This window comes from Saccopteryx leptura, chromosome 13 (genome assembly GCF_036850995.1).
Source record: "Saccopteryx leptura isolate mSacLep1 chromosome 13, mSacLep1_pri_phased_curated, whole genome shotgun sequence".
NCBI classification, from domain to species: Eukaryota; Metazoa; Chordata; class Mammalia; order Chiroptera; family Emballonuridae; genus Saccopteryx; species Saccopteryx leptura.
Genome location: NC_089515.1, coordinates 8629790 through 8654738, shown reverse-complemented (window position 1 = coordinate 8654738; position 24949 = coordinate 8629790). Strand labels below are relative to the sequence as shown.

General features: G+C 50.6%; 1 protein-coding gene across 19 annotated transcripts in view; it reads left to right on the top strand.

The window, feature by feature from the left end:
• The window catches only part of TACC2 (transforming acidic coiled-coil containing protein 2), a 203112-nt gene that overhangs the window by 39437 nt on the left and 138726 nt on the right, over positions 1 to 24949 (top strand). For 18 of the 19 annotated variants that reach the window (XM_066355383.1, XM_066355381.1, XM_066355392.1 and 15 more), the window contains one exon: positions 19602 to 24779. In XM_066355383.1, coding sequence (XP_066211480.1) covers positions 19602 to 24779 — 5178 coding nt within the window. Of the gene's footprint in view, positions 1 to 4882; positions 4966 to 19601; positions 24780 to 24949 lie in introns of those variants that run through there. The other variant, XM_066355393.1, reaches the window with a different exon arrangement.

Here is a 24949-nt window from a genome sequence, read left to right as displayed (position 1 = left end):
ATAAAACAACTTCCTATAGTTAAAGCTATCTTTTTATTTATACTTTGGTTGCTCCGCTACCACCCACCATGAAAACTGGAACGCCCCCTAGTGGGCGGTAAGGACCGGGTTGACTACCACTGCCTTAGGCCCTCTGTGCTCACCCCGCCTCACCTCCTGCAAGCTCGGGGACTTGATCAGACGTTGACCCCTTCCTCAGACCTTTCCCTGCTCTTTCTTCATTGTGCTCAAGTGCATTCGCCTTTTCCCTTCTCCTCATCCGACAACCAGCAGTTCCTTTCCAGAGGATATTTTTATTGTAGGTTTGTACCAAAGATAAGAGGAGCCGCCGACCTCGGACTGTTCCTGTTTTCTACTTGTAAGGACTCCAGAGAGAAAGCGCAGGAAGGCCTGCAGTGGCTCCTGCTGGAGCTGGAGGCAAGGAGAGGATATAGGGGGGAAAGGCACACGTCAATATTGCCAACGACGGGCCCTCCGCGCAGGCGTGATACCACTCTACAGATGGGAAAACTGAGGCTTGGAGCTCTGTGTTCTCTGTGCCTTAGTGGTAGAGAGCCCACTGTTCCCCCTGCAGGCTCCTCCTTCCTCTGAACTGTTCAAGAACTTGATATATCCCCAAAGGGTAAAATTCTAGCTCTGATAGGGAGTCCCATCAGTTCAACTGCCTTGCCTTCTACTTGCCACGTGGTGTCGCTGTTGTATCTTAGCCCCGCACTGGCCAAACCCCTGCAGAGGCTGGGCTGCATCTTCCTGATTGCCCCAGCCTTCAAAGGATGACCCCGACCTCCCATGATGATGCTAAGGTCAGGCTGCACTTCTTACTGCTGAGCAATGTCCACCCCAGAGCACAGCAGCCCTGGATGCCCGCATTCAGACGGGTTCCAGGTCCACTGCCCACTGTTCATGGAGACTCCCTTTCTCTCCTGGGTTACCAATAAAACTTTCCCCAGATAATGGTGCTGTTAGGTTGCCCCGGAAGAAATTAGGTAAAAAATGGTTGGAGAGTAGACAATCGTGTGTTTCGACATTGTGCTTGCTCATTTGTCCAAGGTAAGCCACGGGTGATTCTCAGAGACGATGGGCTTTTCTGGCGAATTTCTGGCACCTCTGTCACTGAAGAAGGGGTGAAAACTCAACAGCCTAGATTAGCTCCCATCTGTGGTTCTGCAAGAGAAGAGGCATCAGAATCCTGTCAGGCTTGCGGGGCCTCCCCTCCCGAGATTCCGAGTCGGTAGGTCTGGGGCGAGGCCTGCGAACGAGCATTTCTAACCAGGTGCCATGAGTGCTGCTGATCCAGGGACCAGGTTGAGAACTGCTGCATTATGTCCTACAGCTGCGGGAGGGACAGGCTCAGTGACATCGGTGGTCAGCAGAAGAAGGCTTCTGCGTGGGCTGGATACTGGACAAGGAGATCCTCTGGGTGGGTGTGGGGGGACTTGGACTCAACGGGGTCGGCCGCAGAGGCCAGTCCTGGTACGGGCAGGCGCTCTGAGCCGGAACTCTGCGGCGGAGCCGGAAGCGAGCCTGGACCACAGCGGGGGGTGTGTACCGCAGACAGAAGTGCAGAAGGGAGCCAGACAGAGGAGGACTTGGAGGTCAGGTGGGAGGTTGAGATGTATCCCGCTGATAACCGGAAGCAGGGAAGCATTTTGTGGTTGGTCAGTTTGTATTTAAACAAGGGTTTAAGCAAGCAAGGGAAGTGTTCAAAAAACGAATTTCGGGGCTCCAATTGGTGCACTGAGGGGGAGACTGGAAGGGCAGCAGGGATGGGGGCTGGGGGACAAGCCCCGGGTAGGACCCACAGAGGTGGGTGAGTTTCAGTCATTTCTCCAGGTTATTCTCAGGCTGGTTCAATGTAGTATTCTTATGTTTGTGACTTCAGAACTCCATGAGGAGCAGGGGAAGGGCTTGGGCTGGGCTGAGAGGTAGCAAATGAAACCAGGCAGGGCGGTGTTTCCATTCTCCCCAAATCATAAGATGTACCTGGAGGTTAGCTATCTATACACATTCCCAGGCCCCGGGCCAGTCCTTCTGAAACAGAACCGCTGGGAGTGGAGCGTGGAATCTGTGTGCTCCCTCAGCAGTGGGCTCCTCCTTGATTCCTCTGAGCAGGGGAGTTTGTGAAATCCTGACCTATTGCCAGGTCTACCTGATCACCGGTGAAAATACCCCGTTTCCCGACCCCCACCCTTGAAGAGTAGGACCCAGTAGCGTCGGGGTGAGACCAAAAATCTGTTTTTAAATGAAAAGCCTGTGTGGTTCTTATGATGAAGTTTGGAGAAGGCTGACCCGGGGTTACTCTCAGTCCAGTAGTGATAGCTAACTTTTCCTTTTTTTTTTTTTTTTTTTTTTTGCATTTCTGTGAACTTTAAATTTAAGACTCAGAATTTGGGGATAATTAACAAACACCAAAGCCCTTTGCCTGCCTTCTCTCTTCTATTTTTTTTTTTGTTTGTTTGTTTCAACAAATAGCTATCGGGCATCCATTTTGGCCCTGATGCCGTGCTGTGTGCGGGGTACACAGCCTACAGCAGGGGCCCAGGGGTCTCCGCTCCAGGGGACAAGTAGGTTGCAAGGAGCAAGTCAGACTCAGAACAAGGAAACAAAGGGAGGGACACTTTCAGGTCATATCAGGGCTCCGAAAGACACCAAACCGGCGCTGTGATAGACAACAGAAAAGGGAGTGGCTAGTTTAGGATGGATTAGTGGTTCTCAAAGACAGGTTTTCAGTTGATCGGCCAGCTCAGCATCTCCTGGGTGCTTATTAGAAATGCAGAGTCTTGGGCCCCGGCACAGACTCGCTGAGTCAGGAACTCGGAGTGGGTCCCAACCATCTGTGCTTTATTTAACAAGCCTTCCCGGGTGATTCTGATACCCCTGGACAACACGGTCAGGGAAGGAGGTGATCTGTGACCTGAGTTTAGAATGATAGTTAGAGGCAGGAATGAGAAGATCCAGGCTGGGGACAGGCAGGCAGAGGGCCTGAGGTGAGGCAAGCATGCATTAGGTGTTAAGAGAAACAGGAGACTGGGGAAGGGGGGGGGGCTTGCAGTCCCCGCAGAGAAATCCGGATTTAGGTGGCATGAACTACGTGTATTTTAATGGCACCTCTCTGCTTGCTGTCTGGAGAATGCCAGGGGGCAAGACTTCAGGCCAAGGGGTCCGAGGAGGGGCCTCTGCAGGCCTCGGGCAGGCTGTAGTGGTGCCTTGAACCGGCAGGCTTTCTCAGCCGCTGGGGAGGACCCTGGCCCATTGAGAATGTGGGGACGAAGTTAGCAACAGTGAAGATGGAGAAACATGCATAGGCTGGAATATTTGGGATATTTTGGAGCTTGAGATGCCAGGACTTGCTGATGACTTAAATTTAGAAGGAGGGAGGGAGGAGTCAAGGAAGATTCCTGGAGTTTTGCCTTGAGCGATTGAGTAGATGGGACCATTAGCTGAGATGTGGAAAACTGGCCGAAGGAGATATATTTGTGAGTTCCATGGTCAAAAATGCAGTGTCCAGGTTGAAATCCGACTGGAACCAGGTGAATCCGGCAAGACAGAGCACTGGCTGTCACAAGCCCAGCCTCAGACCGCGGGACACTTAAGCTCAGCCATCGTCTTTGAGAGAAAAGCGTGGGTCCTTCATGTTTCAGGTTCAGCTCATGTTCTGTTTGTTATACACCCAGCACCTGAAACACTCAACCATACCTCATCTTTTTGGGGGATAAGGGGCAGGTTTCTTAGCTCAGTTAACAAACATGGACCCACAGCCCACCAGAGGCCAAGGTCTGGGCCCGAGGCTGGAGGTACTAAGACGAGCAGGACGTGTTGATCCCGTTGTGAGGAGAGGCAGATAAACAAACCATCCTAGAAGCTGAACACTGTCGCTGTGGACAGCTTCTGTGAGCACGCAGGGCGGGGGAGGGGCTGGCTTTGCTGAGGGAAGACGCAGATTCCAAACTGAGCAGGAGTCGGGTTGTGGAGACAGCGCCAGGCAGAGGGAACAGCTGTGGTTATTACGGATCTGCAGGAACCAGAATTTAGGAAGGACTAGACTTACTAGCCTCTCAGACAGGACATTTCAAAATGTCTTTAAATTTGGGAAATAGGTGAGAGAGCATATTTATTTAGCTCAACTTGTTGGTCTTTTTAAAAATATGAATTTAGAACGAACAAACAAACTCATGGTGTTTGAGTAGCAGCAGATGAGGGAGGGAAGGAAGAAAGATGATTTGGAAAAAGTGGAATAGTGGGCTTGCCTCCCCCAGTCATTTGTGGACTAAATCTACCTAGTATTGGGCACACTGGGCACTGGACCCAGGGGCTAAACCAGCACCTTACCCAGCAGCTCGGTGTAGATGGACATAGATGACGGAGGGGCTGTGTGAGAAAACCCAGGATTAGAGAGGTTAAGGAACCTGCCCCAGGTCACACAGACTAGAACCCAGCATGGCCTAAGGCCACCCAAAGTCCAGGATGCAGCCGCCTTGCTGACCTCGCACAAAGTGTCTGAACATACTCGTGGCCTCATGCTTAGAAAGCAAACCCCATCTGTCCTTAAAATCTAATTTTCTTTCAAACAAGGTCAGTTCTCAGACCCAGGAAAGAAAAAAGAAAAGAAGAATCAGAAAGATGTGACATGCTTCATGAGCAGCACTGGGCCAGCTCTCGGTGACCGAGCCAGCGTGTCCTAAGCTGTAGCATGCTGTTCCTTCCAAACTGACCTTCGTGGGGACCCGGATCTAAGCACACGCTCCTGTCCTGCTGTCCGGTCCTGTCCTGTCCTGCCGGGGCAGGGTGTGTCCAGCAGGGCTGGGAGCAGCCGCCGCCCCCTGGCCTGCTTCTGACTCACTGTTTGTCCCTGGCAGGAAGTAAACACTCAGAGGCGGGGAGAAGGCGGGGAGAAGGCGGGGAGAGGAGGCGGCCGGGCCCTGACTTTTGACCCTGGCTGGAAAAGAAGGTCAAGCGCTGAATCAGGTGTGTGTCCGCCTTCGGGGCATCTGGTTTCAACAGCGCACTGACGAAAAGAAGAGGAGTACTTTTCCATTCTGGGATAATGCCCGTTTATCGTAACAACTTGGAAAGCAGAAAGGTGGAAAGCAGAGGGGGGAGAAATCACCCTTCGTCCCACCGTTTACAGACAACGTCTCTTAAAATATTCAGTATTTTCCTCAGACATTTCTCTTTGCACTGGTTCTTTACTGATTATGAGTAGCTGGGTGTGTCCATACATGTAGATTTATATATCTTTACATAGAAAACATATTTAAGTAAAATATACTACATATTATGTTATAGTATATGTAAAAATATATATTTGAATAATAAATGATGTTTTAGAGCAGTTTCAGGTTTACAGAGAAATTGAGCAGTAGAGAGAATTCCATATACCCCTTCCTCCTCCGTGTATAGTTCTCTGTATTATTAACGTGTTGCACTAGTGTAGTACTTTTGTTATGATCAATGAACCAGGCTGGGTCCATTCTTGTCAAGTGAGCTCTGTAGTTTAAGGTTCACGCTTTGCGGTGTACATCCCGGGTCTGACAAGCGCAGGGCGCCCCGGGTCCCCCGTTACAGTACCACACCGGACGGTTGCCCTGCCTTAACAATCTCCTGCACTACACCTGTTCATCCCTCTCTCCCGCCCCTTCTAACCCTTGGCAATGCTGATCTTTTTACTGTCTCCATGGTTTCCTTTTTTGTTTTATCGTCTGTTTTCATTGGTATAAAGTGCATCCTGTTGGAGTACGAGTCTGAGAGCTTGATGGACATGAACCCTTGAGTGCACCTGTGTGATCACACCCAGAGCTGGAGAATTTCCGTTCCCCCAGAGCCTTCTCTCCTGTCCCTTTCCAAGACCAACAGCTGCTATGACTTCTACCCACACTGATGGGTTTTGCCAGTTCTTGAACTCCACATAAGTGGAATTAAACAGTATATATACTCGTTTCTTTTAGATACTGCTAGTTGTTGATTTTTAAAATTATTTTTGTTGTGATTAAAAAAAAGCTGCATAGCATAACATTGACCATCTTTACTAGCTCTTAGTATGGTTCAGTAGTGCTAGGTATATTCACATTGTTGCACAACCAATGTTTCTATAGTTTTTTAGAGTGGAAGCTGAGGTCATTGATTTGAGACCCTCTTTTTTAATATGGATGTTGTAGTTTATTAAAAGCCACTCCAAGTCCTGCATCTGACACATTTTCATACTTGTGTTTTCATTTTTCATTTGCTTCGTATACTTTCTAATTTCCCTTTTAATTTCTTTTTTTTTTTTTTACAGGAACAGAGAGAGAGTCAGAGAGAGAGAAAGACAGGGATAGACAGACAGGAATGGAGAGAGATGAGAAGCATCAATCATCAGTTTTTCGTTGCGACACTTTAGTTGTTCATTGATTGCTTTCTCATATGTGCCTTGACCGTGGGCCTTCAGCAGACCGAGTAACTTCTTGCTCGAGCCAGAGACCTTGGGTCCAAGCTGGTGAGCTTTTTGCTCAAGCCAAACGAGCCTGCACTCAAGCTGGCGACCTCCGGGTCTCGAACCTGGGTCCTCCGCATCTCAGGCCAATGCTCCATCTACTGCGCCACCACCTGGTCAGGCTTCCCTTTTAATTTCTTCTTTGATTTATGGGCTCTTTAGAAGTAGATTGTTTAGTTTCCAAATAGTTGGAGGTTTTCCAGTCATCTTCCTGTTATTGATTTCTAATTTAATTTCATTGTAAGCAGATAATATACTTTGAGTAATTTAAATCTTTTTGAATTTATTGAGACATTTTTATGTACAGAACATGGTCTGTTTGTTAAGTTTTGTACTTGAAAAGAATGGAATTCTGGCCCTAGCTGGTAGCTCAGTGGATAGAGCATTGGCCCAGTGTATGGATGTCCCGGGTTCGATTCCTGATCAGGACACACCAGAGAAGCGACCGTCTGATTTTCTCCCCCTCCTACTTCTCTCCCTCTTCCCCTTCCACAGCCCAGTTGGTTCAAGTGTTGGCCCTAGGTGCTGAGAATAGCTCGTTGGTCCGAGTGTGTTAGTCTCAGGCACTAGAAGTAGCTTGATATTCAAGCATCAGTCCCAGTGGGTTTCCTGGGTAGATCCTGGTTGGGGCACATGTGGGAGCCCATCTCACTATCTCCCCTCCTCTCACCTAAAAAAAAAAAAAGAATGGAATTCTGCTAATTCTGCTACTAAGATAGTGTTTAGTAAAGGTCAATAAAATCATGTTGGTTAATAGTGTTTTTCTTCTGCACTCACACAATTTTCTATCTGCTTGTCCATTGATTATGAAAAAGGGATGTGGGGCTATCAGGTTATAATTGTGGATTTGTCCATTTCTCCTTTTATTCACTTTTGCTTCAATTATTTTGAGACTATTATTAGATAAACCTTAGGACATTTGTGTTCTTGTGATGAATTGAACCCTTTAATCATTTTAATGACCTTCTTTATGCTTGAAATATTCTTTACTCCAAAACCTACTTTGTCTGATATAATACCGACATACCTTTCTTTTGATCAGTATTATCATGGTTTATCTTTCCCCTCCATTCTTTTACTTTTAATAACCTATTTGTACTTTTTTTTAAAGCAAAATTTGAAGCACCTTTCTTGTAGACAGCATATGGTTGAATCTTGCATTTTTAATCCACAGTGAATACCTCTGCCTTTTATCTGAAGTGGTTATGACATCTATGTTTAATGTGATTATTAATATGCTTGGTTTTAATCTACAGCTTGTTATTTGTTTTCTCTATTCATCTCTTTTTTGTTCCTGATATCATCTTTTTTTTTCTTTTTTGAGGAAAATTAATCATTTTTATGATGCTACTTTGTCTCCCATCTGACTTTAGTTACAACTATTTGTACTATTTGAGTATAAAGTGGTTGCTTTAGGATCCGTAATGTACCTCTTTAAAGAATCACAATGTACTGGCAAGTGATATTATATCATTTTGTGTATAATAAAAAGTCTTACAATAGTACACCTCCGCCTGACCTGTGGTGGTGCAGTGAATGGGGCGTCGACCTGGAAATGCTGAGGTCGCCGGTTCAAAACCCTGGGCTTGCCTAGTCAGGGCACGTATGGGAGTTGATGCTTCCAGCTCCTCCCTCCCTTCTCTCTCTTTGTCTCTCTCTCCTCTCTAAAATGAATAAATAAAATAAAAAACAAAAACAAAACAAGCCTGACCTGTGGTGGCGCAGTGGATAAAACATCGACCTGGAAATGCTGAGGTCACCGGTTCGAAACCCTGGGCTTGCCTGGTCAGGGCACATGTGGGAGTTGATGCTTCCAGCTCCTCCCCCCTTCTCTCTCTCTCTCTGTCTCTCCTCCCTCTCTCTCTGTCTCTCCCTCTCCTCTCTAAAATGAATAAATAAAAAATAAAAAAATTAAAAAACAAAACAAAAAAAAAACAAACAAAAAAATAGTACCCCTCCATTTCTCACCTGTTGGCCTCTGTGCAGTCGTCACACATTTGATTTCTGCATGTGTTACAAATCCCATAATTTATGTTATTTTTGCTTTGTACAGCCAATTATCTTTTTAGAGAGATCTAAATAATAAGGAATAAAGACCTCACATCTACCTGCATAATTCCCATTTTTATGTTCTTTATGTCTATCCTAATTGCCATCTGATATTATTTGCTTTTGGCTTGAGGTGTTCCCTTCAACATTTCTTGAAATGTCAAAATGTCAGTCTACTGGTAATTAATTCTTTTTTTTATAGAGCTGAGAAAAACATATTTATTGCAGTTGAGTTTTAGAAAATACTCTCACTGGGTAGAGTACTAGATAGGCAGGTTTTGTTTTTCTTGTATGACTTCACAAATATTGTCCCACTGTGTTCCAGCTTGCATTGTTTCCAACGAAAAATCTGATGTCACCCTTACTTCTTCTGTCTTTTTCTTTCTCCTTCTGGCTGCTTTTAATATTTTATTGGTTTTACACATTTTTGGTTTATGATATGCCTTGCTGTCAGTTTCTCTTTGTTTCTTGCGCTTGGAGTTAGATTCTTGGATCTGTGGGTTTCTAGTTGACATCATATTTGGAAATTTTTCAGCCATTACTTCCTCACATTGTTTTTTTTAAGTGCCTTTCTCCTTTGGGCACATATTTTTAGCCACTTGGAGTTGTCCCACACATCACTGATACACTGTTCATATTTTTTTTCAGTCTTTTCTCTCTGCGTTTCATGGTGGAGCATTTCTGTTGCTACATCTTTAAGTTCACTAATCTTCTTCTCTGTAATGACTAATCTGTTACTAATTCCACCCAGAGTGTTTTTCACTTCAGACAGTGCAGTTTTCATCTCTAGGCGTTTGATCTGAGTCTTTTATATATCTTCTCTGTCTGTACTTAGCATGTGTAATCTTTTCTCCATCCTCCTGAACATATGGAATACAGTTACCGTATTTTTTCAAAAAGGCCCCATGTACTAATTCTGTCATCAGCAGGATTTCTGGCTTGGCTTTGATTGACTGAGTTTTCTTTTCATTGTGGGGCATATTTTTCCTGCTTCTTTGCATGCCAGATACTGTGGACTTGCCGCTTTTGGATTCTGGATATTTTTGCATTTCTATAAATATTCTTGAACTTTGCTATGGGATGCAGTTAAGTTATTTGGAACAGCTTAATCCTCTTGGGTTTTTTTGCTTTTACGCTTTCTTAGACAGCGCCGGAGCAGTGCTTAGCCTAAGGTTAATTTGCTCCACTACTGAGACTAGACTCTTCTTAGTACTTTAACAAATGTCCCATGAGTTATGAGATTTTCCAAGCTGGCTGCTGGTGGAAACGGGAACTGTTCCCAGCCCTATGTTAGCTTCAGTAATTCTTCCCTGTGAACCTTTCAGGGGTTTGCTCCTAGACCTGGCGGTTTCCGTGCGAGCATGGGCTGACTGGTGATCGTGCGTCTCCAGAGGCCTCTCTTTGTGCGGGTTTCTCTTCTCTGGTACTTTCCCTCGGGAAGACGAGCTGCCCTGGCCTCCCCTGATGCCCGGCTCCGTCTCCTCCTCCAGCCAGGGAGACTGTGAGGTCCCCCCTGGGCCCCCACCCCTGCCCTGGGCAGTCGCAGGGCTTACTCTGTGGCTCTACACCTCCAGGATCGCTGGCCTTCCTGTCCCAGGTCTCCTGTTGGACTTCATAATTTCTCATATGACACTTTTCATCTCAGGCTTTCTGAGAACATTGAAAAGCCATCATATCAAACCTCTTTCTCTGGTTTTAAATGGAAATGCAGCCAAACACCTAGCATTTATTTTTTGGACAGTAAGGAGACCCTTCTAGGAAAAATAAAAAAAATAAGAGAGAAGATGCCATGGGTAAGAGTTATTTTTCTTTCTCCTCCAAAGCAGCTCGCGTCATAGATACTTGCAATCTGGTCCCTCCGCGGGCTCAGAGGCTGACTTTGACAGTGGTCTGTCTTCCCAAGCTTGTCACTGCTGCTGGGTTAGCGCTGGAAAGACCCTGGGATGGTTTTTCTGTCTGTATCATGGAGTCAGCTCTGCGCTGAGGGTGCTGACTTATGGACGCCCCCTCACTTAGGTCAGTGGGATACAGAGGCAAAGTTCAATGAAATAGGCTGGTTACTGGGACTTAGTCATAAAAAAAAAAGGAAAAAAATCCTTAATCACATGCTTAAGCTCAGTACACAAGAGTTCAGTCTCATAGGTGACACCAGTGACATGGCTCAGGTTCTCTGAAAGAGTTCTTAATCATCAAGGGAAGATTTCACTATGCTCCCTGTTTTGCATTGTGTTGACTATAACACGAAAATGATTTTAAAGTTTTGGGGAAATCCCATCAAGAAGGGATATAACAGATACACGTTATCACTATTTCTTATTTCTTGATGTCAAAATAAAAGTGCCCTCAGACTTCAAGCACACAAGTGAAACTCCTGTCTGCATTTTCCACAGACAGCTAGTGGAATTTAACATAAAATTAAGGAAACCATAATACTCAGGTAAACATTCTATCAAATTCCTTGATCTGGGCTTCTTAGAGTTTTAAAGATTTTCTTTAATGTGAATAAAAATGGGTTTCTTCTCCAATGGTGATAATAGTTTTACACTTGGTATTCGGTCATTAAGAAACATCCAAGTGATCAGAAGTAATTGTGTTGGAAATGCATTTAAATAAATTGGTGTTTTGTTGTGACGGTATCTCGGTATCTCAGTACACCTGAAGGACAGTGACAGGAGTAAGATACCACGAGAGACAGAGTCCATTCTCACTCTGGGGAACACGTGTGTGCAACCACCCAGCAGCCCCTTCCGGGAAACACAACATTGACTTATTCTGCTGCCTTTTAGGGCCATATGAGAGGGTTGCAAATGCCTTGTTAGAAGGCAGTTTTAAAATATATTTTTGGATTTCAGTCCCCTGCTAAGCTGGATAACAGATTCTCATGAATGGACTGACACGTTGACCTTGAAATCAATATAAAAGTTCATGCGGCAATGGATAGGCTAAATGTTAAGGAGACTTTGGAGTTTCATCCACGACACACCTACGGCCCCCCTCCCCCACCCTTCTCCCCAGTAATACATTAGAGCCTTTTCTTTTCATCTATTGTTTGGGGTTGCTCACGCCTATGGTCTTTGTTTTCTCTACGTGGGAAGGAGCACAGAAAAGAGTCCAAACTGGATGAGAAATACAAAGCTGAGTCTGATAGGGCTGCCAAGGGCAGAGGGCTCCCTGGAGTCATGCAAGAAGCATCGTTTGGACCAGTTAGGACCATGCATGTTGATGGGATTGGACTGCTTGGCTTGTGAAGCAGTGCCGAGGAAGTAGCTTCCTGCGTGAAACACTATCTTAAGGTGGTGAAGGCCCGGCAATTGCCATCTCCTTATTAACTGGAGAATTATTTCCCCTGCGCGGATCATTTATGTTAATCCAAATTCGGAGGGACCCGAAATATGGAAGACAGGAACAAGGTCCATCGTTTACACATCAAAGCTTTATTGTCTAGCTTGGCCAAACGGCGGGAACTCCGACAGAAATCTGAGGGAGAGCGTGCCGGCCCTTTGTTCTACTTAGTTTTTATAGTTTTGTAAGTGGTAAGTACAGAAGCAAAAATTGCAATTAGGAGCCCCTTACCACTATTGGTTATAGTCATATGTCCTTTAACATGATAGGACCACGTTCAATTTGCAAACCATACATCCTTTTGGAGAAAACAAAATTTACAAGTCAACACAATGGTAGAAAGATGTCTCTTTACATATTAAAGGCTTTCCTATATTATCTAGTGTTTATCTGCTATCTCTCTGTCCAGAGTCATACACGCATTTACATAGGAGAGGTAGTTTCAGTGGGGACAAATGCCCGCAAATGGCTCATTGCTATAAGAAAAGGTTTATTTTGGATTTTCTCTTCCTGCACCTGGCTAGCCATTCACCCCTTTCCCCACAGGTGTGGTGGAATGTCTGGGGATCCATGTTTTCCTCCCCTTTGCATTTACAATACAATGCCAAGGGCCATCCTGGTTATGCCAGTCACACAGTACAGAGACTATTCTCATAATTTCTCTGCACACCTTAACCCAAATTAATAAAAGGTTCTCCAAGCCTCCTAAAATATTTATATTAATTCTGTAGCCTTTGATACTTTACAACACCTGCGGGTGAAATGGCTCAGTGGCTCCTCAATTTAGAACAGAAAGCGCTTGTCCAAGGTCTCTGGCATAGGGGGTGCATCCCACAGCGTGGGTCCCCAACAAGCTCTCTGCCATTACATTCATATGGTCATTGTTTGCTATATAGCAGGCCCTGGGGGATCGAAGACCAGAGGCGGTGGGGACATGGCTCTCAATCAATGTTTACGGCAGCTGTGACGAGTGTCCTCGCCAGGCGGGCCTGAGAGAGAAGATCTGATCAGAGAAGCCAGGCCAGGGAGGCTTTGCTGAGAAGTAAAGGTGGGGGCTGAGATCAGCTGGGGCGGGGAGGGGTCCAGGCTCTGGGCAGATCCGGATGGGGAGCTCCATGTGGGATGGGGCAGGAACGGCAACTTGGGGGCCATAGTTTATAACAATGAAGCCACCAGAGAGCTGTCCCCCCAGGGTGCAGGGACAGAATCAAGCTTTCATTTCTAATCTGTTGTTCTGGCTGCAGCCTGGAGAACAGAACGAAGGGGTGGCGTGGATGGGAGAAGGGGCACGGCCCGCAGGTGCAGGGAAGTGGCGGCGGCAGGTTCTTGGAGCGGCCAGGCCGGGGCAGGAAAGCAACCCAGGGGAGGATTGACACTCAGATAACTGCGTAAGAGGAAAAGAGAATTTATTTAAAAATCCGGGGGAGCACATGGTGCCAGTGGCTCCAAAAACACATGCTCCCGAAACTAGATTTCTTATGTCTTACATACCTTTTACAAAACACAAGTTCACATACATGGATCTCATGATTCCTTTGTCTAAAGGTACATACGTCAATCATAGGATTTCAGGATAGAAGGGGGTTAGATGATATCAGAGGATAAGCGTTTGTAAATCGCCCATTAAGGAGAAAGAAAGGGGAGAGGAAAGGGCTACTCAAATCTCCCCTCCCCCTCCCACCTTCCTGGCTGTTGACCTTCTTCCTCACAGGTGTGGAGGAGGGAGGGGTCCCAGTCTTCCTCCTTCCTTTCAAAACCTTCTGGTATAAAAGCCTCTCTTCTAGTACGAAAACCACCCTTCCTAAAGCAGGAATGCTACCGGCCATCTTGAGCTGGTGTAAATCACACACACGTATAAAAATCCTATTTACAGAATCTCTCTGAGCTCTTGGCCTAAACCAGTGGTAGTCAACCTGGTCCCTACCGCCCACTAGTGGGCATTCCAGCTTTCATGGTGAGCGGTAGCAGAGCAACCAAAGTATAAATAAAAAGATAGATTTAACTATAGTAAGTTGTTTAATAAAGATTTATCCTGCCAAACTTAGCAAAAATATGATATAAAGTACTTGGTAAGTAATTATTATTAATGCTTTAACTTGCTGTAACTCTGCTTTATAAATTTTATAAAGTAAAGTAACTTCCCTACTTTATAAATCACCTTTACTGTGGAACCAGTGTGCAGTTAGAAAATTTTACTACTAACAGAGATACAAAATGGGGCGGTAGGTATAAAAAGGTTGACTACCTCTGGCCTAAACCATAAAATGCCTTTTAAGCCTCTTACTGAAAAGGGGGGTATTGGTCAAATAAGTTTGTAAATATAATATATATGTTTGCTTGCTTATAGTTTGCATTGGGTGTGGAGGACAGGCTGTAAGCAGGCAGGGTGGTTATACCCTAAGGCAGGGGTCCCCAAACTACGGCCCGCGGGCCACATGCGGCCCCCTGAGGCCATTTATCCGCCCCCGCCGCACTTCTGGAAGGGTACCTCTTTCATTGGTGGTCAGTGAGAGGAGCATAGTTCCCATTGAAATATTGGTCAGTTTGTTGATTTAAATTTACTTGTTCTTTATTTTAAATATTGTATTTGTTCCCGTTTTGTTTTTTTACTTTAAAATAAGATATGTGCAGTGTGCATAGGAATTTGTTCATAGTTTTTTTTATAGTCCGGCCCTCCAACGGTCTGAGGGACAGTGAACTGGCCCCCTGTGTAAAAAGTTTGGGGACCCCTGCCCTAAGGCTTAGTTTTAAGACTAAGCCTTTCCTACCTTAAGTGACTTTGTATCAGAGACTTCCTTGTTTGTATATTGGATTAAAGGTTTTGATTTCTACACTATAAAATGGAGCAGACCGGGAGCTTGCTCTCTCTTGGTTCCTGAGATTAACATTAGAAGGGAGAGCAGAGAAAGGCCACGTGGAGGAGAGGAGAAGCAGTCAAGATGGCGGAATACTGAAGGAGAAGCCAGTTTGTGCAGAGTTTGTGCAGAGAGAAGGAGATCGGGAACAGAGGTGAATAAGGCTGGTGAGTTAGAAAACTTTGATTCTAGGAAACTCGGATAAGTCAGTGGTTTTGGGAGCCCTGAATGGAAAGGGAAATGTTTTCGCACTGTGTGTATTTCTTGCCCGCCGGGTGCAAACTAGTATAAAGATGATGGCTCACCAGTTCTTGGCTCCATTGTTTCTTTACCGTCTGTTCGAATCAAATGCGAACCTGCATGGGCCAGGTGGCTGTGGCAACTGGCTTTACAGGGGGTTTCTTTTTTTGTGTGTGTGTGGCAGAGACAGAGAGAGTCAGAGAGAGGAACAGATAGGGACAGACAGACAGGAAGGGAGAGAGATGAGAAACATCAATTCTTCATTGTGGTTCCTTAGTTGTTCATTGATTGATTTCTCATATGTGCCGACCCCTTGCTTAAGCCAGTGACCTTGAGCTCAAGCTGGTGAGCTTTGCTCAAACCTGATGAGCCCGTGCTCAAGCTGGTGACCTTGGGGTCTTGAACCTGGGTCCTCCACATCCCAGTCCGATGATCTATCCACTGTGCCACAACCTGGTCAGGTGAAAAGTGGGGTTTCTTATCTTAAGGCCGTGTGGGGCCTTGCAGGGGGCTCGGATGCCCCAGGCCTGGTCTCGAACCACCTGTAAATATTTCTTCATGTGTGCAGTAGTGGGGACGCCCTCTGCTGGGCTGAAACACGCTTTGCGTGGGCCCGACCTTAGTAAATGCTCCGTACGTAGCAACTCTCCATCTTGACAACTTTGCTTCCTGGGTTTGCTGATTGTAGAGCCTGGAAGTGCAGGGCCATGCTTGTTTTTTTTGTTTTATTTGCTCAGCTGGCCCTGATCCTCTCTCGTTAAGCATCCCTAGTCTGCTGGTCTGCTGTGTTCAGAACTATGCCTTTGAGAATCCCCTGAATGTGATCGCCTCCAGCTAGGGTAGGGGGCAGGGCCTTTTCTGTTTCCCCAGGTCTGCTCAGAACTTTGCTGCAGCAAATCAGCCCTCCTCCCGGGTCTGCACCCCAGGCCTCCTCTTCGTTGTGCTGGGGGCAGCGGGGCTGCACCAAGAAGGCTGCAGCCTGGGTGCCCTGCTGACCTTAAGACAAAGGAGCCCATTGAGATCCCAGCCCACCGGGCTGCCTTTGAGTTCTGAACAGAACCTCCGTCCCACACATTGGGACTCAATCTCGGAGCATGAAAGGACATTATGTAAGCTTTGATTAATGCAGAGTCCCCCACAGATCAGCTCTTAGAGTTTTTCCTGCCCCAAGGCAAATCCACTTCTATGAGCCGCTTTAGAAATGGCTTCTGATGGATAATCAAAGAGGTTGCCGCTGCTCAGCTTATGCTAAATAAGCGGAAGGCTCATCCTTGGTGGGGGGTGGTGGGGGCGATGGGCCTCACAGTCAGCGGGATGTCTGCTTGTGGTTGATCTGTGATAAGACCCCCAAGTTTTCAAGGTGTCCAAATCATGTGAATGTATCATCTTGTCTCGGGATGATAATGACTTCAGTCAGCCTGAAGGGAAGATAACCCCCCACCCCTAACCTGGCAGGTCCCACCCACCCCACCCCACCCCACCCCACCCCCAACCACCAGGTGGGGACAAGGAAGTGGTTTTGTTTGTTTTATTACCAGGCGAGCCATGAAGGAAAGGGCTCCATTTCAGAATCACACACCATTAATCTGCCTAACGACTAAGCTGTTTGACCCCCTAGTTAGTGGGTGAGACACAATGAAATTCAAGTGCTTCTTTAAAGGAGCCAGATGTGGAGTGCAGAACTGCGGGTTCTGGAACAATCTATTCAGCCAACAGCCTCCCAGCTGGTGACTCTCTTGAGCCCGTGCTTACCAGAGGCCAGGCCTGGTCCCTTACCAAGCCCAGCTGCTTTCCCAGGTGCCCGCAGCGCTGGGCCGGGGCTCTGGGCAGGGACCTCTGTCCTCGTGACCGTTTGGGAGGCGGAGGGGTTCCTAGAATTGACTCTCTGGATTTTCTCCTCTTCGCTCTTGACAGCTCTGCTTTGGGGTCAGACAGTGACCACCTGATTGAGACGGTCACCAGCCCTCCCCTGGGTCCCTCGTCAGTGTTTTCGGCAGCTCAGGTACCCCATTCTCAGGCCGTAACTCAGGAACAGGCCGTGGGCAGGACGACAGGTGTAGCAGTGATGCTCACACACCGCGTCTAAGGATGTTGTCTGATGTCCTGTGCATTTCGTGGGGGAAGGCCATGGGGAGAGGCTGGGATGAACCAGGTGAAGAGCCTCCTCCCTGCTGTCTGTCTGTTCAGGCTGCTCCAGGAGAATTACGGTAGACGGGAGCTTTACACACAGACACTCATTTCTCGTGGTTCCGGAGGCTGGAGGTCCAAGGTCAAGGCATCACCAGATTCCATGTCCGGTGAGAGCTGGGAACCTGGCCCATAGACGGCCATCTTCGTCTGTGTCCTCTCATGGTGGAAGGGGGGGGGGCCCTTTTACAAGGATACTAGTCCCCATTTCCCACTACTACTGCCTTGGGGGTGAGGTTTCAACATAGGAATTTGGGGACATGCTCATTCAGCCTCCGTCCTTGGAAATGGTTATTCCTGGGGACAGCGCAGGGTGAGTAAGATCACGGCCCATCCGATCCCAGATTAACCTCTCTGTTCCCAGTGTCTCTCGTCTGTAAAACGGCAGCGATGGTCCCCACCTCACATGGTGGTCGGCAGGGTTAAGTGAGACGATCCATGCGAAGCCTTGGTGGCCAGTGAGTTTCATCCATTGTTATTTTCCCCAACTTTTCGGAAAATCAGAAACCTCAAAAATGTCGAAAGGACAGTACAATAACTCACCCTATAACTCAGGTATTAGTCTGCTTGGGCTGCCTTCATAATACCTCACACTGAGTGGCTTCAACCACAGAGACTTACTTTCTCACGGTTCTAGAAGCTGGCATTCCAAGGTCAGGGTGTGGGTTGGGTTGGTTTCTCGTAAGGCCTCTCTTCTTGCCTTGTCGATGGCACCTTCTTGCGATGTCCTTTCATGGGAGAGGACATTCCTGCTGTCTCTGCCTCTTATAAGCATGCCACTCCCTTTGAATTAGGACTCTATCTGTATGATTTTATTTCACCTTAATTACCTCCTTAAAGGCCCTATTTCCGAATGCAAGCACATTCGGTGTTAGGGCTTCAACATACGGATTTTTTTTTTTGGGGGGGGGGAGGGACACAATTCAGTCTATAGCACATATTTAAAAAATTTAACAAGAGTGCACTTCACCTTGCCACAGTTTCCATCCCTCAGCTGTGAATATATGCATTGCCTTGCGAGGAAAGCTAGAATTTAGGTAGTATAATTTCTTTGTTGGTGATCACATCCAAAACACCGTGGGCCTATGTATGTGTGAATGTACATATGTAACAGTTACAGGAAAATCTCATATATTTTCCTTTGCTATTTCCTTTCTTCCTCCCCTCCTTCCCTCCTTCCTTCTTTTCTTCCTTTCTTTCTTTTTGTATTTTTCCAAATTAGAAGCAGGGAGGCAGTCAGACAGACTCCCGTTTGCACCCAACCGGGATCCACCCGGCATGCCCACTAGGGGGGCGATGCTCTGCCCATCTGGGGCTGTTGCTTCGTTGCAACCAGAGCCATTCTAGCACCTGAGGCAGAGGCCACAGAGCCATCCTCAGCACCCAGGCCAACTTTGCTCCAGTGGAGCCTTGGCTGCGGGAAGGGAAGAGAGAGACAGAGAGGAAGGAGAGAGGGAAGGGTGGAGAAGCAGATGGGCACTTCTCCTGTGTGCCCTGACCAGGAATCGAACCAGGGACTTCTACATGCCGGGCCAACGCTCTATCACTGAGCCAACTGGCCAGGGCTTCCTTTGCTATTTTCCTCCGTAGGATAACTCTAAAGTAAATGGTAAAAGCCTTTTTAAAAACCATACTTCTGTTACCTTCCTACGCTTCCAATGTATGTATTCTTTTTACAATTTTTAATTGCACTTAATTAAAACGACATAGATGTGAGGATACAGTCCAAGTAGAGTACGAGGTAAGAGGTTTTACAGGAGCCGGGCAGTTTTTGATGCAATTCTGAGCCCGGTTTCCCCAGGGTTGCTGCAAACTTCATAGTTTCTCTTCCTACATCATCCAGCTAAGTGTGTCCAGCACTAATTTGGGGAGAAGGTAACCCAGCTCCCAAGAGTTACATAGAGGCCACACGCAGAAATTCCAAAGCTGAACAGAACAGGCCTTTGGGTTGTGCCTCTCACAGTAACACCTGTTGAGTGTGAAGACTTAAGGTCACTGTCATCATTTCAGAGCTCAGTGGTGCTCACTGGTGCCTTTTCCCTGGACATCTAAAGATCCCCCGGAGTGTTTGGGACCTCCTCGGGAACTACACAGAACTGGTTCAAACCCTCTATTGTCATAGCACACTTCTTTAAAATCTTCGAGTTTCCTGCATTTCAGGCTATAATGAGTTAGTTTCCATAGTTCCCCGTTCAGTACTGACCAGCCTGGAAAGCCCCAGACTGAATGTTCGCGGTCCCGTGTCGATTTTTGCAGAATGTGGTGCCATGTGTAATGGTTATGGGAGGGATGGAGTTGGAGGGGGTGTGCTTTTCCTGGGGGGGGGACGAGGTGCATGGGGATGCTGTATTTTGTGGCCTGTAGTAGGGGGAGTGTTGGGGCAGTTCTGTCTGGGTCGTGGCTCTGCCCTTGGCATCCATGAGAACCGAGGAAACATGAAATGTTCTCATTGTTGACAGAGTCGAGTGCGGAGGCTCCTGCGCTGCTTCTGAGGGAGCTGCTGGCCTGGATCCCTGCATCGTGTCCCCAGAGGTGACCGCGCCGAGGACGCACCCACATAAAGCCAGGGGCCTAGAAGGTTCTCCACTGCCCATCCCACCAGCACCCTGGAAGCGGAAGTGCCCCTCAGACCCCATGCCCTTCGCTGAAGGCTCCCCTGAAGCTTGCCCAGCAAGCCCAGCATCGGCACCTGAAGACTGGCCCCTCATTCAGCCCCTCGCTCAGCACCCCAGGAGGGATCCTCCTCCAGATGCCCAGGGAGGCCCCCTGACAGCATTGGCCCCTCAAGAGGACAGCCCTACTCAGCACGGTGTGGTTGCCATGGTCCCCACTGCTGGAAGAGAGAAAGACCTAATGGAAGAGGGACAGAAACCAACTTCCTCCGGTTCTGTTGATCAGTTGCCAGGACTTTCGCCAGCACCGCCCAGAGAGCCAATGGAGGGACAGCCGGGCAGAGAGGACAGTGGTGTTGTGTCCCAAAGGAAAGAGGCTGCAGGTGGCCTCCCTCCGCCAGAGTCTGGGCAGGGGGCAGCTTCTGCACAAGTGGCCCCCACGAGCCTTCCTGCAGCCCAGCCAGGCAAGGAGAGCACAGCCAGCCTGGAGGAGTGCCCCCCAATGCCTGAGACCCCGAGCCGACAAGAGCCAGCCCCCGAAGCCTCAGACGGAGGGACTGGCCAAGCGGAGATGCTGCTTCCAAATTTAGTCACTGACTCGGGATCCCTTGAGGCCTGCTGTCCCCCTGGGAGCAGTTCCGGGGTTGCCCCAGAAGCTGAGGCCATGGCTGCTGCCCTGGGAAGCCACCAGCTGCAAATGGGGGTACAGCTGCCACACGCAGAGCTGCCCCTGTTGCCATGTCATTCGGAGACGGGGATGCAAGGGACCGAGCTCAGTGATGCTGTCTGCATGGCAGTGGGGGACCGACCCTCAGGGGCTTTGCTCGTGAGCGATGAGGACCAATGTCCGGCTCCCAGCCCCACCTCACAGCCAGCTGTGCAGGCTGTGGTTGCCGCAGAAGAACCCAGCTGGCCAACCAGCAAGATGGATTCCGGGCCTGAGATGCCCATTCATACAGATGTGGCCAAAGAGCTGGCCGAAGCAGGGTTGGCAGGACAGGGGAAGCACGCGTCAGACCCCAGGGGCAGGGGAGAGGGGCCGGGAGGGAGCCCCGGAGCTGCTCCTGCCTGTCCTCCCCAGAAGGAGAGCGGGGAGTTCCGGATCAGGGAGCAAAGCCTGCTGCCCCCTCCCAATGCAGCAGATGAAAATGCCACAAGGTCCCCAGAGCCAAAGGATGAAGCCAAGGCCCCTGACAGTCTGGGTGTGGCTAAGGGGGAAAGCAGACAACTTGGGGCCGGTCCTAGAGGCCAGGAAGAAGCCCCAGAGCCACCTGGTGGTGCAGGTCCCGGGGACCCGTGGGAAGAACAGCCGCAGGTCCTCGGCTGCAGGCCTGAGCCGGAGACGGGGAAAGACGAGGCTTCAAAGCCAACCAGTGACGTGAGGAGTGAAGTCCTTCCGAGCATGGCCTCAGCACAGCTGCTCCGGAGGGAGGGTCCCGGGCACGTGGACAGGCCCGGGCCTCCGCCAGAGGCTGCAGCTTGCAGCTCAGTGGCCTGGGGGGTGCCGGGAGAAGCCCATGTGGTCCATGCATCTGGCTCATGGCCCAAGCTCCCTGAGCAGGATTCCATCACGCCCCCCGGGCCGGACGGAGCCCGGGAGCACGTTGTTCCCAAAGGAGCTGTCAGGGAGGGGCCGGGGTGGCAGCCCAAATGTCCTGACATCCTTCAGGACGTAGGGGGACTGGGAAGAATGGACTCTCTTCCTGCTTTAGAATCTGAGAAATCAGACTTCCTGTCAACGTCTGCTGCAGAAGTCGGCCCCCAAGCCCGGGACGCGGAGAGCTCATCTGGAATAAAGACCGGGAGCCGCCCGTCCGCACAGAAGCCCGGCAGCTGTGATGGGGAGGACCTGCTGACGTCCCCCCAAACCTGTGGGCTGGGACATGACACAGCTGGACAGGAAGTCCAAGCTGACGGGCCACATCCCCCCGAGGGGGAGAGCCTGGTGGTGGGCTGTGGGCCCCTGACGCTCATTCCGGAGCAGGATCAGCAGGGAAACCCATCCTGCCCAGGGCACCAAATGCAAGTAGCTGCACCTGAAGGACCCTCGGGCTCTTCTGAGAACCATCTCCAGCCATCCCAGTTGGATCCAGAAGCACCTGTCTTTGATATGCTCAGGGAGAAGGCTCAACGGTGTGAAAATGAGAAAGAGACTTCTCCAGGCAATCCAGGTTTTAAGAACTCAGATGCGAATTCCCCCCAAATCCACGTACCTGTGGAACCTCGGGAGGATGTGAGCTTGTCCCCTCGTGGAGGAGAGGAGCCGGCTTCCGGATCAGAACTTCAGAGAGAGCCCCCCAAAGTCAGTCCGTCTGATGCTCCCAGGAACACCGTCCCAGAGGGTCCTAGGAGAGCGCAGGCGGAGTTGGCAGCACCCACGAGACCGGAGTTGTCCGCACTCGGGGAGTATAGGCAAGAGGCAGTATGCAGGGACGGCCAGCCCTCCAAGGTCCTGCTTCCTGACGCAGAAACCTTACAAGACTCTGCCCTTGAGCAGGGGCTGGACAAGTCCCAACAAGAGCAGGTTGGTTCACTGAACACCAGCAGCCAGCGTGACGAAGCGAGTCTCGGGGATGCAGGTGTTTCTGAGGCAGCTGACGCCTGGCCCCCGCCCCAGGGCTCGGGGAGGACAAAGGAGGCAAGTGGAAACACGGTGGGGGCCCCGCCTGGCCCGCCTGACTCAGGGGCTCCCCTGGATGCAGCTCAGTGCCCGCCTGCCCCAGCGCCCGCCAGCCCCAGCATCACACCCACTCAGGATGCCCCGGAGAGGGCGGCATGTGACGAAACCCGGGAAGGCGAGTGGCAGCCCGCCTCCGCCCCGGCCCCGCGGGAGGACGTGGAGTGCCCTGCCGCGTCGGAGGCGGGGGCCCAGGGGCTTCTCGGAGGTCTCCCGTCCGCGGAGGAGCGAGCTATGGACGGTGGGGCTGCTGAGACTGGTGGGGACATTGACAAAGGAGACCTGGGGAGACCCGAGGAGCCGGGAGGAGGCACTCTGAGTGGTGGCTTCCTTCAGACTGAGCAGTGCCCCTCCCCTGGGGAGCGAGCTTCCGACGCTGCCCTGGGGGAAGCCAGCCATGCCCAGCAGCCCTCGGTCTGCGGCCAGGACGCCTTGCTGCCCTCGGGAGAGCTGAGTGGGACTCCCAGGAGCACAGTGGATAGTCCTGTAGCCCCGCTTGTCCCCGACCCAAAGAGGCCACTGCCATCGGGGCCAACAGAAGAGGCTGCTCCCGACACGCCTTACCTGCACATTGAGGGTGCTGCCAGGAAGGGGGCAGAAGACAGCCCTCGGGGTCCTGGTGAAAGCCCTTGTCCCGTCACGGAGGAGCCCCTGCTTGCCTTGGAAAATGCCTCCTGCAGGAAGCCGGCTGCTGGCCCGCTGGCCTCCCCCTTGCAACCAGGAGCAGCAGGTGGGGAGGTCTCTGCGGGCCAAGCCAGCAGCCGAAGCCCCGACGGCGGGACTTCCGAGGGACCTGCGGACTCGGTGCCCTACCTGGACAGGCTGCCACTTCCAGCCAGTGGTGAGCAGAGGGCCGGGGAGGAGGCAGCGGCAGGAGCTGCAGGCGCAGGCCCCGCTGGGGAGGAGGCAGCGGCAGGAGCTGCAGGCGCAGGCTCCGCCGGCGAGCGGGCCACGGCCGGGGGTGCAGCAGGGCCAACCGGGAGCAGTGGAGACAGGATGGCAGAACCTTCCCGGGACCCGGGGAAAGGCGCGTCGGGCGGGGCGGACACCAGCCCCAAGCTGACCGGCGGGATCGCCGGGCTCCCCGACTTCAGGGAGCACATCACCAAGATCTTTGAGAAGTCCGTGCTGGGGGTCCTGGCCGCTGACCGGCCCCAGCGCTCTGCGGGAGAGAAGGCAGGAGCTGGCAGGGGTGTGGGGGGCAAGGACCTCGATGTGCCGCTCAGCCCAGGGAAGCTTCCAGATGGGACTCCAGCAGCGGCCGTGGCCCCTCTCCCCGCCCCTCCTGAGGGACTCTGGGTGGACTCACAGGAGAAGGAGCAAGGGTCAGCTGTCGAGGATGAGGTTTCCCTCCTGGTTCCCCGGGACCCAGCTCCAGAAAAGCTGGGCGTAGAGCGGAACCTGCCGGGTGCCCGTGTGGGTCAGGAAATGACTGGTGTCCCGCAGGTGCGGGAGGAGAGCGAGGAGAGCGAGAAGCCCGAGGGGGCCGCAGACGCTGGGCCGGGCCCTGGAGACCAAGCCCACTCCCAGCGGGGAAGCAGCCCGCAGGAATCGGCTTCGGGTCCTTCTTCGCCCGTTGCTGCCCTGGAGACGCCTGAGGCGAAAGCTTCTGACTGGCAGGTGGCTCCCCAGGGCCACGGGGAAGGGGACTCAGTTCAGGACAGCAGAACTCCAGGGAAACGGCACCAGGACACCTCCACCAGCAGCAGTCAGCCCAGAGAGGACAGTGCCTGGGGCTCTGCCCACACGGGCGCTGCAGGTGACCTGCCAGCACCCACCTCGGCCCTGAGAGCGTCTTCTCCCCAGGGGGTTGTTCCGGCGGTGGCCGACGCCGCCAGGGAGCCGCGGACCCCCAACACGCTTGAGGGTGAGAAGAGGCACGGAGGTGCTGCTGAGATCTCAGAAAAGCAACATGCCCTGGGCAACCAGGGCATGCCTGAGCCAGCAGCCATGACGGATGCTCCGCTGGAGCCCGGCTTGGTGGCAGGAGCTGCTAGGGAAGCAGAGGGTGAAGTCACTTTGGGCACAGCTGAGGCCGGGGCACGTGTGCCTGGTGACCTGCTGGAAACAGGTGCTACGAGGATGTTCTCTGGAGTGGCTCCTGCCTCCGCACTGCCAGGGAGCTGTGGGGACCCAGGCTGCTCTCAGGGGACTCCGGGGACGAAGGCTGCAGAAGCCCTGTGTGGGGACATCCTGGCCGGGCACCAGCAGGCTGAGCAGCAGCCCTGGCCTGACTTTCCCACTTCTGCTGGGGATGGGAAGGCACGTGTCTCCTCACCTCTAGGATCTGAAGAAACTTGGGACCCTAAGCTGCAAAACCTGGATCCAGGAGCACCCCACGCTGAAAGGTACGTAAAAGGATAAATCCCCACCGATGTCCATAACACAGTCAACTACGTGGGTGGTTATGAAGAATCTAAGTTTTCCGTATCTAATAGTTTGCATTTGCTTGCTTACAGTCTCTGGATGCTCTGACATTATGAAAAATGTGGGAGTCAGGAGTGCAGGCGTGGGGGCT